Source organism: Sander lucioperca, chromosome 21 (genome assembly GCF_008315115.2).
Source record: "Sander lucioperca isolate FBNREF2018 chromosome 21, SLUC_FBN_1.2, whole genome shotgun sequence".
Lineage (NCBI taxonomy): Eukaryota > Metazoa > Chordata > Actinopteri > Perciformes > Percidae > Sander > Sander lucioperca.
In genome coordinates, this window is record NC_050193.1 from 4,073,067 (window position 1) to 4,091,230 (window position 18,164).

At 41.7% G+C, this 18,164-nt stretch overlaps 1 protein-coding gene across 3 annotated transcripts in view; it reads right to left on the reverse strand.

Annotated features, from left to right (window-relative positions):
* stat5a (signal transducer and activator of transcription 5a) overlaps positions 1-18,164 on the reverse strand; it is a 57,106-nt gene that overhangs the window by 13,961 nt on the left and 24,981 nt on the right. For 2 of the 3 annotated variants that reach the window (XM_031312859.2, XM_031312857.2), the window contains exons 2-5: positions 3,432-3,569; positions 3,041-3,197; positions 1,730-1,819; positions 600-774 (exon numbers count right to left, since the gene is read on the reverse strand). In XM_031312859.2, the coding sequence (XP_031168719.1) occupies positions 600-774; positions 1,730-1,819; positions 3,041-3,197; positions 3,432-3,569 (560 nt within the window). Of the gene's footprint in view, positions 1-599; positions 775-1,729; positions 1,820-3,040; positions 3,198-3,431; positions 3,570-7,802; positions 7,867-18,164 lie in introns of all 3 variants that reach the window. The other variant, XM_031312858.2, reaches the window with a different exon arrangement.

Sequence of the window (18,164 nt, forward strand, 5' to 3'; positions counted from 1 at the left end):
GAGCCGTTAGCTAAACTAACGTTAGCTTGCCTGTGGAGGCTAACGGCAGACTGCTACAATCACGGATCGTGTACCGACAATATCCATAGACTGTGTCGGTACACGATCCGTTCTGCCTGCACGATCCGTTCTGCACATGCGCAAAATGTTCGCGCATGCGCGGTTGTACGAGGATTTACGACACTGCACGATCTGTTCCACGCTTCCGGTCGACAGCCGACGCCTTCCCGCAGACTGCAGCGAGATGCTCCTCCATTTACGTCGTCTCTCTCAGTTGGAGGCTGCGCAGTAACGCTCAGCGCTCACCGGAAAAGTGCTTCTAACGGCCTTCACTGGTCTCCGTCCAGAGCAACGGGATCTGTTGGTCCATTCTTATATACAGTCTATGGTTTTATCCAACTTACAGTCCACATTTTAAATGTATAATATTTAGAAAGAAAACACAATTTGAAAAACTTGAACCAGCAAGTAGTTGGCTAGATTGACATTGTCGAATTACTGATTATCAAACAGTTGACAATAATTATCTGTCTCCTCACAGTCTAATTAAAAATATTTGCATTACTTTAGAGCAGCAATAAAAAGTCCTCTGGTCTTACCCTGGATGCGGAGGCTCTCCTGGTACTGGATGATGAAGTACTCCTGGTTGTGCTGGAGCTTGCGCAGATCATTCTCAGTGTCCTGGGTCAGCAGTCGAAGCTCCTCAAAAGCTTGGTTGATCTGTTGGTATTTCTGAGACATGCTGTCCATCATCCCGCCCACCGGAGAGCTCGACTGTCAGTTACAAAGTGTGATTGAGAGATAGGCATAGAGAGAGAGAGAGCCGGAGGAAATGGCCGGTTTGGGAACAATAATTGGTATGGTTGCATGGCCTGTATATTGTCTATCATTGGGTTGTTTATGATAGTTGTTAGGGGAAATGGCTGGCCACTGGTGAGCTGAGAGCTGAGCGACTGGGCATATCTGTGGGGGATGGAGCAGCGAAACGAAACAAAGCTGAACTTGATGCATTGACCCCTGCGTGTGGCAGCTGGGCTATTTGACTATAAAATCCCTAGCAACCACAAGCCTGATGTGAACACTGTAAATACAGAGGGAAGAAATGCATTTGCTTATCATACTCACGCAGACTGCATGGTCAGTTAAAGGTCTGAACGAGAACACTATGGTGCCTAAAGGTTCAGACTAAACACAGTGAAATTCAATCAGTCCAAATATGCATTCCACTAACAGAAAAGGCATGTTGTGACTGGAAATCAATTCACCACAGGAGTTGCTGAGAGTCACATGTTTTACGCACTGCTGGCTTTATGGTCTTATCGCTCGGTGCTTTTCATTAACTGTGAAATATTTGACTTCCCTCCATATCGCAGTGTTGCAATGGAGGTACACAAAAGGTTTACTTTTACAAATCCATATTACAGCATGATTGAGCAGGTATGAGTGTCCGCATTTATAATAATGCAAAATAATCTGCAGACCTTGGGGGGATAAATGGAGGAAACGGAGAGTAGTTACACAATTACCCAGCCTCTGAATCAGTAACCGATATGTAGTTGAGTTTCTGTTTGTGCTCTCAAGCTTTGTACAGGATAAGCAATGTATAATGCAGGTGTTTGTCTAAGCAAGTTTACATTTCAGTGGGGATGTCTGTGTGTAGACAAATGACCAGAAGAATGCATGAAGGTGTCAGCTTGCATATGTATTTTACAGCATGCATCCTACTCACATTGGTGGCCTCCCTGACGAGCCTCTGCTCTGTGTAGAGGATGTGTTTGATGCATCGGACCAACTCCAGAGGACAGCGGTCATACGTGCTCTGAAAGACAAGGAGCACATATGCCGTGTTAAGGCCTGTTAGCCCCTGACGAGCAGAGCGGCCACCGCACGCAGGACTCACCAATTTAGTCGTATCAAGGAAGCTCGCTAAGTTCTGGAGCCGAAGCCAATGCGGCAGAAAACACTAAACCCATTAGACGATCTAATGAGACCAATCTCTGAAGTCCGCTGCACTTCATATATGATTCATTAGCATACACACACATTGTCACACACACTCCAGAGTTGAGTGGTTTATGTGTTACTGTAATATGTTTTCCTCTGATGAGTAGTATAACAAATTGCGGTTTCACTTTGAATTTAAAAGATACTGTTGTGAGTCAGTTGGTGATATTCTTGTTGTTTCTGGCTTTAAGTCAGAGAGTGACACTGCGTTAAAAGCTATGATGAGGAAAGAGCACAGGGCATCAACAGTATTGGTTATTTCCTAACAGGACACATTTCACATATTACACTCAACCACATCAGTATGCTCACAATAAATGAAGGGAGTGGAAGGGATTGGGATTGCAGTGTGATATTGCACAGCCAGCCCCCTTCACCCTGTTTCTCTGCCTGGTTTCAGGGAGGGGAGAAGACAAACAGAGGGACGGATCTGTGAGCAGGGAGCTCGATCATAAATTGCAGCACTGGCTGGCTACCAAGGCTCTCACTTGGGTTGTCCTTGTTTTCCTCATGGTGGATACAACCTGTTCTTAAAACATATTGTCCAATGTGTGCTCTTCCTAGGAACTACAGCAAACAGATGTATCTTCCAACCACTTGCTTATCATTTTCTCACATTGTTCAAACGAGTGTTTTGCTGAAAAGATTATCTCATTGCAATATTATTCCGGAATTGGTTTTGGCTTATTTGATTGCGTGAACAGTAGACACATCATGCTCCATGATTTTTTTGTACTTCAGACTTTTTAGCTATAGATAAAGTATCAAAGTAAATTCTAAGACCAAAAAAACCTCCTGATAAATCTGACAAATAACTGAAAACCACAGTTGATATACTGGCTTTGGTCTTTGTGTGTTCTCAAACATTGGCCCTAGTGACCCTCATGCAATTGCTCTTTCTCTGCAAACCAAAGCCAAAATATCTCTCAATCAAACTGGCTGTATGAACCGGAAAGTAAACTAGTAAGGTACTGTATATTCCTGGGTATTCAGTGCTGTTCTCGTGATTGATGAGGTATATTTCCAAAAGACTTACCTTGAGCTGGCTGGCGTAGTGTCCCAGTTTGATTTTGAGTAAGAAGCCGTCCTCTCCCACCTGGTGCTCGGCCTTGTTCTGCAGCTCCTGGATCAGACTGTCCAGCAGGCGTTTGGCCTTGAACTCCTCCTGTGGGTTCTCTAGGTCTATGGCATCCCTAACAACATACACAAACACACACATGCATGCACGCAAGACACACACATACAAAAAAGTAGACATGCAGAAATAAACGCACATGGTTAATAAATGAACATCAAAATGTTAAAAATAGCAAACAAAAAGCAACTGTCCAAAAAATGCTCTCATGGACAAACATTTGTGCATGCATAAATGTATGCCTAATTGTACACACACACACACATTCTGTTTGCACTACAGAGCAACTCACCAGAGCTGGCCCTCTATCCACTGGGACAGGTAATGTCGCACCTCAATGGGGAAGTGCTGACCATACAGAGACTGCATCTGGTGCAGAGCATCTCCCTGGAGCTGCTGGGCCTGGATCCACACTGCCATCTTCGACACCCTGAAGTTGAAAAAGTGGTTGTTATGAGAGAGCGGAGAACACAGCTTAAAGAAAAGAGTACGGTGATAAGAAAAAGAGATCATTTAAGGTCACATTACGATGTAATGTCACACAATAACATAATTTGTTAAGGAAATTGACTAAATCCACAATGAACCAAACTAACATTACATTACATGTCATTTAGCTGACGCTTTTATCCAAAGCGACTTAAAATTGCTATATATGTCAGAGGTCGCACACCTCTGGAGCAACTAGGGGTTAAGTGTCTTGCTCAGGGACACACCCAGGTCTCCCACACCAAAGGCATGTGTCATAACCACTGCGCCATCACCACCCCATCTAACATATAACTACGAGTTCACAGAGTATAGATTTGGTTAAATGAAATGAGTATTCAGATGTTTCTGGATTCCCTCTTAGCCTCAGGTGTTGTGTCTTTTCTCTGAACAGGTTGAGGGCTTAAACAGGCTGCTCTGTGGAGACAACAGCTCCACTTTGAGTGTTACTTTGTCTTAGTTTGAGGACTTTGTGTTGGGTCACTGATACTTGTTTCCAGTCAACACACCCACTCACCCTTCTCAAAAGAGGCACAGTCACTGTCAGTAAAAGACTGAGTGATATGAGTACGCGGGAAGTTTGTGGTGCACATATGTGTGTGTGTGTGTGTGTGTGTGTGTGTGTGTGTGTTTGTGTGTGCATTTTTAGGTACTTGTGGTGTCAGTGGTTCTGCTTGACAGTGTGTGCATCTTTAGTCTATCAGTGTATGTAATTCAAACAAACAGACCTCCACATGGCATCTAAATATCTATTTCCTTTCATACCCCTAGTTTACAATATCCACAGTACCCACAAGGCATTCTCCATGCTGTTGCTGTTAAACTTGGAGAGAGGTTTGCCTTTACTCTTCCCATTCTAAACCTGTATCTCCTGTTGAAAAACAGAAGCTAGTCAGTAATTTGATGTCAGAAGGATTCCCTCTACTATATACAGAGGGCCCCCTTTCACCCTTATTGTTAATTCTTTCTTTAGAACCACTAGCCTGTCGGATTTGTTCGAATTAAGGTTTAAAAGAAGAATGGGAAATATAAGTAATTTCCTCGCTGATGCACCTCTGTACAGAAGGTGAACACAGATCCTGATACATCAATCTGCCAGAAATTACAAAGAATATCAAACTCGGCACAAAAACCCCCCCAATAAATTCTAAGTTTTTTCACATGATATGGAAATGCCCAAAACTGCAAACAAAAGTATTTTGAAAGAAAGTTGTATTCTATCTACAATTATTAAAGAGAACATTGGGGAGAGGGAGGTGTCAGATGTAGGTGTCTTGTATATTTATGTGCTTTATGTATTATAACTTATTATAACTGGAGAGCTTCTTGGAACTAGTGTTTGTGAAAATATGACGGTGCTCTTGGGTAGGGGGTATGAAAAAATCCAAGGCACTTGTCTTTAATACATCTGGCACATTCTCAATAGAATCAGATTAAAAACATTAATATCAATCAGCTTTACAGTAATTTTGCACAAAAAACTTCCCTGTACAAAAAATAAACTGCAAAATTTAGGATCCCATGACTTGCACAAATGATGATCCATGACTGGATAATAAATAAATGTAATGAAACATTTAAAAACCTTCTGTCATCTGATCATCAGACAAAGCGTGTGTGTGCATGTCATGGCACAAATGACCCATCATAGCTGCGCCCATATGCGTAAATGTTCACCTACTACTGTGTAGTCTATATCCTCGACGTTCCACTTCCGGGATTGCTTTGGTGCCGCAGAAAATTCCGCTGGATGCATGTATTTTCGCCGATGTCCGTTACAGCTAGCTAAACTATCTGCCCAATCGGAGTTTTCTCTCGCACGACCAAAAACAACAACTTTTGAACGTACACACTTCACCAAAACAAGTTCCTACCCGAGTTAATTTTGCAGCGGCTCCGTGCGGAGCTTAGTGCCCATGACAATTGTGATTGGTTTAAAGAAATGCCAATAAACCAGAGCACGTTTTCCTCCCATCCCGGAATGCTGTGTGGACTAGCCAGACCCTCCTCCGCAGCGCTGTGGAGGAGGGTCCGGCAAAGCGAGACTACTACATGTGTGTCTGAGGTGAGATGAGCTCAGAAAGATAATTCCACGGGTGGGAGAGGGTTTTTGTTCTTGTTCAATTGTATTTGTTTGTTCTGTATGTTCAAAAATATAAAAATAATTAAAAAATGTATCTTAAAAAAAGGAAAGATAATTCCACTCCTTATGGTATTTGTGCCTGTAGACACTAATGCTGTCAGCCTACGATAATGCTCCTGCACTCATATTGCACTGAATGTGTCATGAACTTTAACCTTTGACCTTCCAGCTTGTTTATATCCACTGGAGACTTCAGACTTTAGAGAGAAGGCACATTCATGCTGCTATGATAGTAGTGTTGTACTGTAGTTCTACGAACGGCTCACCTCTCTGTGGAGCAAAAGCTTTCCTTCAGTAAACTTTTAGCCAAAATCACAACAACCAAACTTGATTTTAAGGGACTTGATAGTGTCACAATTAAAGTAATTTTTCTGTACTGATCAAATAAAACGCACAAAGAACTCAAAATATTAGACAAAAGTCTTGTATAACTTCAAACAATCATAGCTTTAAAATGCCCATATTATGAAAAAAAAACACACTTTTTCTGGGATTTGGTGTGTTATTTTGTGTCTCTGGTGCTTCCACACGCATACAAACTTTGAAAAAAAAACATCCATGCTGTTTTGAGTGAGATACGGTTTCTGAATGTGTCCTGCCTTCAGTCTCCAGGTGAGCTGTTCAAAATCTGCAGGGTTTTCTACGTCACTAGCCGAAACGCCGGGCTAACCGATAGCATGCTAGCGCTAGCTAGCTCCCTCGTTCTCAATGGCAAAACACTGCTACAACACACATGAGTTCACCATAATCTACAAAAGAACTACTTACATGTCCCTGTTCTGCAGGTATTCCACGCAAGGTTGGAAGTGTGCCCTCGTTTAGAAGAAGTCTCCTAGCTAATCCTGCCTTGTACTGACTGAAGCTGGAGAAACAGCTAGCTAGCTGATGTGATCCTTACCTAGCTACTGTGCATGTGCGACTCCTAACAAAGATGGTACAGAAGTAGAGATGTCTCACTTTGTAGCTAAAACAGAGAGCTCAACACACAGGGTGAAAAGAGGAGCTGCAGCAATGTGCAGTACAACAAAAAGATGGTGTGTTTTTGATAATTAAACCATGTAAACCTATTCTGGTACAACCTCAAAATACAATTATGAACCTGAAAATGAGCATAATATGGGCGCTTTAAAAGGCCCTGAAATGTGTGATGTTTTTATTTTTATTTAAATAATATATGATTATCATATTCATCTGTATGACAGTGGTTGGAGTTGCACTTTATTCTCTGCTACTTACTAAATGCTGACTGTATTGTGTTGCACTGGTCCAGATTGACCATGCCAGTAATGTGTAATTGAATCAGTTAATATGTTACCTAGCTGCCTGAAACAATGAGCTGAAAATTCACAAACACAACACCATACACTCTGATCTTTGCTGTAGTTTGAACATGCAGATTGTTTTTCAGATTGTGTATATGATGAAAAATCAAAGACATTTTCACACGTCTTTCAAAAGATAAAGTGCTTCTCAAATGAGTGCTCGTTTTTATCTGTGAGGGCATCATTAGCGAGCATCAGCACTCAGCTGATTGGAGGAGGAACCGAACAGGAAGAGCATGAAACCTTTTCTACCACCTCTTTGTGTGACACCTATCGTGGGTGCAGGACTGTTTTTCTGTACCATCCTGTATTACACAAACAATTAAGCACAACAAAGCATGCTGGGAGCTAAAGCTTTAAACAGTGTTTGTTGTGCTGCCAAAAGACAGTGACAAACGAGTGGTGTTTACTAGTGTGTTTGTCTCTTTAACAGCTCTCTAAGGCGGAACCTCCAGGAGCTGCTGCCCCACATTAGCGCCTCCGTTCTCACCTCCAGCAAGAAAAGTAGATGCTTCCCAGCAGCTGTTTCACTCTGACTAACCGCATCATCCAAATGCCCTGACATGAACCCAAGATATGCTGTGAAAACTGAAAAGTCTCTTTCTCTGCCACTGTCCTCTCTTTACATGAAATGCTGTAACATGTTAGCCATTTTTACCACTAACTCCACTGCAGATAAAAAAGAAAAGAAAAAGAAAAAACACCTTACCTCTTGCTTTCAGCTCTGTGTTACCATGTAACAGCAGGAAACTCTAAAGAGGAGCACCACAAACCTGAGACAAACAGAGATAGAGAGACAGAGAGTCAGAAAGAGAGAGAGAAAGCAAAAGGAGGAAGTGAGTCAACCTCGGGTGCTTCTGAGGAAGCTGTCTTTTTTTCAAAGACTGGAGCATTAACAAAAAGCATGAGAGGTTGAAAGAGAGCTGAAAGCATGAAAGGGAAAGTCCACTGAACAGATTTATCTTTGTCCATCGGGGCAAAGAACCATCAGACGATCAGACAGGTTGACCTGTTGACCATCACAGCCAATAGTATGGCCAGATTAGCTACTGCTTTATTCGGAGGTAAAACCAAGATATCACCAATGAACTTGGTGAGTAGTGTTGTCACAAACATATACAAAAATAAAACCCAGGTTGTAATATGTATTTTTCCTTTAAAGGTCCCATTGTATGCTCATTTTCAGGTTCATACTTCTGTTTCTACTAGAACATGTTTACTTGCTTTAATGAAAAACAAAACAAAAAAACATTTTTTTTCTCATACTGTCTGAATATACCTGTATTCAACCTCTGTTTGAAAAGCTCAGTTTTTCTCAAATAAGCCCAGTCTGCTCTGATTGGTCATTGGGCGTTCGGAGTCCCTGCACCATCATCTGCAGCCGGGGAATGACTGTAACCGCACTGTATCGGCACTTTCTACCTATATATAGTATAGTTGTGACCAGAGCATGTGAGTGGGGTGGGGCGGGGATTTTTGCTCTTAGCTCACAGAGCTGTTCATTCCTTTTGCTTCCCTGCTCAAAGCCGCTCCACTCAATATTGCTCCACGCTCAACTCAGATTTCACCCTGCTCTACTCAAATCGCTCACCTCTCGCTCCAAATTTAAAAAAAAATAAAGCTGTGTTGTATTTATCAGATGAACCGCACCTACCCTCCCTTCATACCCAGAGCTCCACCAGCAAAAAGTTCGCCAGATGATGCGGCATGAAAAGAGAGGGCTGGCGCCGTTAATCTGCACGTACTGTGCTGCAGTAACACAGAGACGGCTCGGCCATGCTTCAAACTCATGGCGTGAGCGATATTGGAGTAGGGGAGATAAGGCGACGGCTCATTTTAGGTTTCTGAATATGGGCTGTGTGCATTTCTCTGTGGATGAAGCATTTTGATTCTTTCAGAGTATTCATATAGCACCTCAACCTGCTTTACAATCAAAAAAGACATGGAAATCTCACTTTCTACAATTAGGGACCTTTAATTCTTGCCTGCTGAAGACAAGTTAAAGCTTTGTTTTTGTCTCTTTCTCATTCATTCATCTAAGAATAGTGCATCTGTGTAGTAATAGGAAAGTCCAGAGGGTGTTTGGCTCGATCAAGAGGCTAGAAAGTGGCATGGCAGCTGCATAAAGCTTTGAGCTACAGCCTGACAGACGGTAAGACTGTCATTATAAAGCACACAGCGCCAGAGAATCTGAAGTCTAGCTTATCGTGATCAAGACAGCTCTCATTCCTGGCTGGACCCTGAAGAAGAAGAACAGCAGGAATCCAGATGCTGGCTCAAATCTCCAGACAAATATGTGAGTATTCTTATTATACTGTCTGGACCTGTCTTCCTTGGCTCAATCCTTCTTAGCTTCTCTGCTGTCCCGCATATTTGTTCGATTTAACCCTCTCATTACCTAATAAATTTGCTTCCAGACTGATGAGTGCAGCTCCATACCCACTGTAGAGGTTTACCGAAGCAGTTATCACAGATGTTTATTCTACTTAAATAGGGGCCTTATATTAATGCTTACTAATGTGTTCTCTTCCCATAACAGAAACTATGAAGTGCTGCTGGCTCAGTTTTCTGGAAAAAGAGTGATGCTACTTGAAAGGAGAAGCCTTCTGACTCTACACAGGAGGTTATTATGTCAGCTGGACAACTTACACATCTTCACATTGTCTCAGGAGAAAAGGATGGGCAGATAAACAGTACAGTGCAATCAAATATAATAGCCCTGCAGCCCTGCCATCAACACTGCATTTGTGTGGTTTATAGAAAGCTGGCAATTAAACCAGTAGTTATTTTTAGACCTTAATTTGTGGTGTTATATTTGGACTGCAACACATTGTAAGGTGTTTCTTGTATTTTGGCCACTCCCTATATTTATGAAGACGAGTACAGTGCCTGTTCAAAACAATGCCTTTTCGGAATGGTCCGACTGGCCTCTGTTATTGCTGCTTGCAGCTTTCTCGAGAATCACTCATCCAAACAGCATAACACTCAACAATGCACTTCCTTGGTTCCAGAGCAAAACACCTGCCGTGACATAATTGCTAAGCTAGGAATGCTAGAGTATACAGCTAGCTTTTTGGGACCAGGCTATTTCCGGGAACAAAAGTGTTCATTCCAAAAGTTACATCGCAGATGCTTGAAATGTATGAAGTTGCTACAATGTAACAACTCCAGTCTCTCTGTCTTCATCTGTTCTTGAATGTACTGTAGTGAGCGACGGAGAGTGAGCTGTACCAGTAACAGTTAATAGGGGTACCCTACACAGTGCACATAATGCACTACTCATAAATATGTCCCATAGATCTCAAAAGCACTCGACACTGCACTTCCTTGGGTCCTCAGCAATACACGCACCAAGTGTGAAGTCAGTCGGATGAACGGTTGTCGAGAAAGAAGAAGAAGCCCCTTTCACACATGCACTACAAACATGAAATTACCTAGACATTACGCGGCAGGGCTGTATGTGAGAAAGCTAATGTCTAAATCGGTCGGATCGGACATCAAACAGGGTTTACCCTACCAGCTCCCAAGCACAAAGACTGTGTAATCTCCGACTGAGCTCATGTGAGAAGAGTGCAGAGTATTCACAGCGAACAAGTGGCCGTGTTGATAATGTTTCTATCGCAAAACCGTAAAAAAACAAACATCCGAGGGTGAAAAAGAAGCATGATTTACACGAAGACGGCAACGAAAATGTCTAACTGGAGAGACAACGAGATTCGGGAACTTCTGTCGGTAAGGGCCACAATGCCGAAATTGTCAGACAAATTTAAGGAACCACAAGAGATACAATTGTTTATGACCAAATTACGAACCGGCTTTCCCTGAATTTGTCTAAATTAAACAAGTACTTCCAGTAAGTGAGACCGCATTTGGCACGGACAGTCTCCTGTTGTGTGCTACATGTGTGAAAAAGGGACTATGTTGGGATCTGATTCCTCGGACATTGTCCAGGTTCATATGTGAAAACGGCTATAAAGACAGACACAGACTTACTGCCATTTGAGTTAGATACACACGCACAAATACTTCACTTTCACATTGGCTCATCCTTCAAAGTTCATCGTTGTCGTTAATTTTTATTGCCATTCTTTTCCAACAGTGGGAGAAAGGCCTTGGCTCCATCTCCAAAGCCGTTCTCACACTCGTACATACATTTTTCTTGTCAAATCTGAATTTACTGCCAACAGATTTTCCTCTCACACAGACACACACACACACACACACACACACACACACACACACACACACACAGCAGATAAACCAATTGAACACCATGGTAACACCAGACACTTATTTGGCTTAACTGATGAATTGCCAGTTAAACGACTGAATCCATGTTGGCTTCCAGTGTTTGATTCCACTCTCTCAGATACCACACGACAACAACACACACAGTTTAACATCGAGTTAAAGCAATATCAGTCTTCTCCCTCAGTCCCTTTACACAACGTTGGCAAGGATGCAAGGAACAACTACAATGGATTTCTTTTTCACCCACTGTGCAGAATTGTGGCACATTAATGAGTTAAGAATGACTGGATAAAAAATCAGGAGAATGGGTTCCAGATAGCATTACGCAACTGCTAAAAACAAACTAAAATCGGTCCTAACCTAGGTGTAGAGGGTTCTGTTGTCCATAAAGTAAGAGAGGACTGCTTCATTTTTACTCTTTCTGATTCTCTCTAATACTGAACAAAACTATGCCATGAGCTAAAATGAAGGTGCTTGCCATTTCACTCAACTCTTATTTATTGCCATTCAAAGTTCACACCAAATCCAGTTCACACCTAGCTATGAACTCAATACTTACAATAATTTAGTGCATGTGTTATCTGTCAAGAAACCAGCATACAGCCTGAAAACACATTTTATAACATTTTACATTTTCTGTGCATGTAGGGGGTGATGTGATGAGCCTCTTTCTCTCTTAGGGTGTGGAACCACAATAAGCAACTCAACTTTCACCCCAAAGTGGTTAACTTGTTAATGCTGTTGTACCTGAAACCTCAAAAATGTACATTTCACAATGATTGAGAATCATTTTTAAATGTCATGTTATCAATGCCGATCACAGCATCTGGTCAAACGCATTAGCGAATGGAGTACAAAACAGAAGATAACTTTAATGTTTTTGTATGAGTCAATCAGTGGCAAGTAAAGAAAAATCCCTCTAACTCTACATGAGGAGAAGTCAACAAAAAAGAAATGTGTCATTCCAGCCAAGCCCTCACTAGTGTGTTCTGCCAAAGAGTATTGAGTACACCATTGGCAGAGTGTTTTAAAGCCCAGCTAAGATGTGTTCTTTTTTTCAAATTGTTCAAATAAGGTAAAGTCCACACAACAGTTAAATGCTCCGGAAAAAATATTTAATAGTGTGTATCAGGCAAACGTTTCGGTCCAAAATGTGGCCTTCATTGTGGCCTGATTCTGCACTATTAAATATTTTTTCGGAGCATTTAACTGTGAACTTTACCTTATTTGAACATTTACTTTTTTGTCCTGCACCAGCAACTACATGAATGTGCACAACATTGTCTTTTTTTTTTTTTTTTTTATTGCCCAGGGTCTCAGGATACAGTATGCCTGCATGTTCGTTTTGCTGGCTCCAATGTGAACAAAGCGAAATTAAACACAAACTCGTGTCACCCACTCTTTCCTCTGAGGAAAAACTGCCATTCATCAACGTAAGCACTTCCTGTTAGGAAACTGAAATGCCACCCACCATTCAAAGCAATCTTACCGCTCTCCTTTACACCAAAGCCCTGTGAACACCAGAATCGAAAGGGTACACGCACAAACAACATGCCATATGATGCTACAGCTAGTTTTGTGGGTTTTAAAAAGGACCAGACTGGTGTTTTTGCATGTTTTATTAAAAATAATCCTGCATACTTAACATTATGTTTTAATAAAATTAATTGTATCAACAAACAATTTGATTTGCAAGGTTTTAATCCTGTGTTTTACATTCTACTAATGAAGGGACCCTTTAGTGCCTTTAAAACTCACTTGAAATAAACACTCACAGTGAGCATTGTGCTGCCTTAGTACAGACTGTCATCTGAATGGATGCATTGAAGAGCTGGTAAGAAGCTCCAATCAAGAGTCAGCTGCCTCACAGGAATCTACCAAATTCACATGATCCTTTCCACAGTGTCCATGTTTACTTGTTTTGTCTGGGTTTGATTTTACATAAACACATTTCTTAGAGTAGCTTGTGAATGTGATGCTGTGCAGAAGCTGGCTCTCAGATGTTACGTGTTGGAACTTCCCACCAGCATATGGGTGAAACATGTGGAACAATCAGTGCTTTCAACTTCATTTCATAAGACAAACATATCTCATTTCTGTGCAAGTTGATTTTCTGACATTAAGTGAACCAATGGGTGCTTGGAAGACACAGTATTTAAAACATCCACATTTCTTTACCTAGAGGGTGTGGGGGGATTATTTTGCCAAGCATAAATTATTTTGTAGTTAAATCAGTTATTAATAGTTTTTATTGAGACACTACAACTAATTGAACCTAGTTGACAGAGTCTATTCTAGTCTGGGCCAGCTGCTGTTGACAGTCAAAAGATAACATTACACAGTGCTTGGTTTCACAATTTATCCACTTATTTAGTTGCCTCCTGTCATTCTCCCTAAAATTGTATGACTATCAAAAAAATGGCGATCAGATGAAAAAATAGTACAGTGTGCTATGATTTAAAGAGTATTACGTGTTAATCCAGTTCACTCAGGTTTCATCAGCAAAAGTTCACTAACCTACAGCTCTTTGCAGAGTTTACTGCCCTTGTCCACATCTCTCCATTTCACCCAAATCTATCTATCCTCCCCTTTTCCATGAATTGCAGGATACATGAGGAAGGCAAATAGTTTTTTGAAGGATGACTTTTTCTGTTTTAATACAGGGCACACACACATAGTGTGGGAGGTTGGCTGGTGACATGATCCTAATCATAGTCTACCTGTTTTCCCTCAAAATCTTTATTTCAGTTGTAAAAATAATTCCAAACCTATTTATCCTTTTTACATATTACATATTATTTAGAACATTTAACACTCCACACAAAATAAAACCCATCCCTCTCCCCTCCCAAACCCATCCCTACAACCAATCAACCAATTCAATCTACAATCAAATCAGATAATTATTCATTTCTTACACTGAAACTAAAGTAAGCAATGTGTTACCTTACGTGTATGCTGCCTTAGAAATGAACCAGGATGGGAGTTTGTAGTCTGAACTCAGGTTATCTTATTCTATTTTAGCCTGTTTTATTTTATATCTCTTTTTAACTGCTCTTTAATGTTTTATGTAAACTACTTTGAATTGCATGACATGTTGCTTAAATGTGCTATAGAAATAAAGTTGCCTTGCCCTACAGCCTCCAGCCTGTCAGTCAGTCACCAGGGCATTAAGAATCCTGTTATGCATTGGCATTTCTTTAAACCAATCACAATCGTCTTGGGCGGTACTAAGCCCCGGAAGTAGCCCCGGTGCCGCTGCAAAATAGCCTCGGGAAGGAAATTGTTTTGGTGGAACGTGTACGTTCAAAGGTTGTTTTAGTCGTGCAACAGAAAACTCAGATTGGACAGATAGTCTAGCTAGCTGTCTCAATTTACCCTGCAGAGATCTGAGGAGCAGTTAACCATAGTCCTCAGAAATCCACCAGAGTTTAGAATTCCAACACAAAGAAAGCAGAAGGTAACGGACATCTGGCCGAAAAGAGGGACATCAGGCGGAATTTCCGGCGGCACCGGAGCAATCCCAGAAGTGGAACGTCGTGGATATAGACTAGCCTGTCTGTACCCGCACCATGGCTGCTTTCGGCTCGCCATTATATCATATTGCAGCAAACGCTGTTCGCGTGGAGTTTTGAAAAGTGTAACCACACTTGCAGCCGCTTTACCGGCATTGTCGTGACTCAAACAAACTGCCTAGGCGATGTAGCTTTGCTCCTTCCGCACCTCTGCATGCGTGTGTGTGTGTGTGTTGGAGCACCAATCTCTGTCAACATGCAGAGAGGACAGATATGCTTGCGCGTACTGCACATGTGTGGGTGCTGTACTGAGCATGTGTGGGGACACACAGAGTTCCCCATTTCTAGATAGATGTTTGACAATGTTGATATAAGCAGGTCGTAGTGTTCTGAGCTACGGAGCCTTTGATTTGTCTCGTCATGGCTGCAAACTTTTTTTTCCATAAACAAGGCGAAGAGCAGTTACAGCTGCATCATCTGGTTGGTCAAAAAATGAATATAAAGACGCCTGTTTGTTAATGTAGAAGCCTGAAGCTTGAAAGTATTCTGATCTCAACCTAAACAGATTTGTTCTTCTACTAATTTATTTTGAAAAGAAGTTTGCAAATAAACGACAAGATTTAGTAACAAAAGCAACACATACTTGACTTGTGACAGGGAAAAACAATAACACATTTTGCTAATTATTACAGAACTTTATTTGTCTAGGTAGATAAATGAGTCCTAAAATAAACACCTGGCTCTGCTGTCTGTGGTCTGCACTGCTTTCCTGCTACCCTTCCATGCTCCTCTATTCTCCTCCCTCCATCTCTCCCACAGTCCAGCTGCTTCATGACAGAGAATGGCTTCATTATCACACCCACCCTGAGCTAACATTTATAAATAACATCTCAGAGTAAAACTGCAGAGTGTAAATAAAGCCCATAACTTACTTCAGGCATTATATCCAGTGCATGTGGTTGTATCTATTTCCACAGCAATGGTGACCCATTCATATTCATATTAAAAAGAGAAACGTAACAACCTTTAAAGGCTGGTCAAACATGTCATCCACAGCCACAAAATACACAAACCTCCAGAGCAGCAAGAACGTGAAAAAGGACAATGATTGTGAATAGTTTAAACAGAAGGACAGTTGGATGGAGGAGGGGTCAAGGGGCAGGGTAGAAACAACCAAACCCTGAAATGCACTGGAGCAGTAGTCAGGACGCCCAGGCCAAACATCCTCGTAACAACACCAGCACAGATCTGGCCCACTGCTCTCCTGCATGCAAACATTACAGGTTGGCCAATTCCCATCTTGTCAACTCATCAACTTTTTCAGCAGACAGACAGCACAAGCACAATCACTCTCGCCGTCATGAATCATCTCCAGACTGAACTATGTGACAGTTTGAATTCCACATTTATGTTTACTTTGCCAAAGTTTTAAGATTTAAGGAGCATGTTCACAGCAGATTTTGCTTTGATTCAAATTTGGCAGCTGGAACACTTCAATGATATATGTCTCCACTTCAGTCCTACAGTGTCTGTCTGACCGGACATGAAGGTGGATCCCTTTATCGACCGGTACCTCCACCTAATCTGTGGACATGGAAAACAAGCTGGTGCAAACAGGGGGATGAGGCAAAAAAACATCTGTAAAACTGGCAACAATCATTGGTCGAGGGTCAAACTACTGTGACAGTCAATTCACGTTAAACACACAGAATCTAAGAATGGTAGAAGGAGACATGTGAGACTTGTGTCACACGGGAGCGCATGACAAGCAAATGAGCCAGGATCTCAAAGGGAAGGACAGACGACTACAAGAGGGTCATTGTGCTGTCCAACATGCCCTGAGGTGCTGTTGCTATGCTCTAACCCACATCCCATCACGCTGTCAACATGAAGAAGATCACTCATTATATCTGAGTAATGTGCTTGTGTTTATGCGCATGCACAATCACGCATTGGAGTGCGCAGGTGGTGACACATGGCTCGTGTATTGTTTCACATTTGCATGTGGAAAAACTTTAATTAAATATGGCACACAAGACTAAATTAACACTAAAAAAGGAACACATCTGGGGTAAATCAAAATTGTGAGTCGAACATCTCTGCCCTGCAGGCCTTTCCTATCAGCCACAGTGTCAGTTACTGTTGTTATTTCTCCATGTAACAGGCTAAACAGAGACCAGAGTGGAATATGGCTGTCACTGTGCTCAATGGTGTTTTAAGCCCCCAACGCCTCCTTCAAGGCAGTGCTACGACCGTTGACTTCAAGGCACCTAACCCTAACCTTAACCCTAATCCTAACCATAACCATTGCCTAATCCTAGTGCCTTCCAGGCAGCGCTGCCTGGAAGGAGACGTTGTGGGCTTAAAACACAGATAAACTGTCACTGTCACATCCTCACATTAGCAAGATGAGCTAATTTCTGATCTGTCACTAACATGATGGACCAAAACAAACTGCTCTGACAACCACCTATAATCAGTCAAAATGTGCACCAGTCAGAAGCAGGTAAACTGCATGTTGCTGTGGGTCTTTTTGTGATTATCTGGCCATATTAGTTACAGTTTGTAAACTAATGGAGTTCGGGTGCTCTTGATTTTCTCCGCTCTTAAAAGAAGCTACATGACAAACATGTGATGCAGTTTAAGAGTGAGAGTGAGTGACTATTTAAAGGACAAATCTACCTGAAATTTCAGAGAAGAACTCAATTCAACAGGTTAAAAGGTGCTATGGTACCTTTAGAGTCTGGGCCAAGATTAGCCTGCTCAGCACTTCTGTCACTCTGGATTTGACATTGTCATTGTATGTAGCGTTGTGAGTGACACAAAATAAACTTTGAAATCCAATTTGAATTAATTTCATGCAGTTTTCTGCTGCCCAGACTTTCTAAAACTAATCTGGATACAATCAGGATATGCCAAACAACTGATTTAGGCTGGCAGTCAACACACAACACACACAAAGGGGGTGTGACTTCATTCTCTGCTCAGGGCACCATTACTCCACTATATATTTACATAGCAAATAGTTGTTTACTGCTATATAATTGTTCTGAATGTCATATATACAGTAGCACCTTTAAGGACTCTGGGTACAGCTAAAAGTAAGTCTGAGAAATTAAAGCGCAACTCTCGCCAAAATGCAACCTAGGGTCTTTTTGTGAATGTACCTGAGTCAAACTTTCTTTTAAAAGCATATTTAGGACGGAAGCATCACTTTTAAGATTTATCGTATTTTCGTTTTTCAGTCAAATGGCCTTTTGAATGGGAGTGCTAGGGGCACTTTTATGCTAGCCTCAAAATAGCTA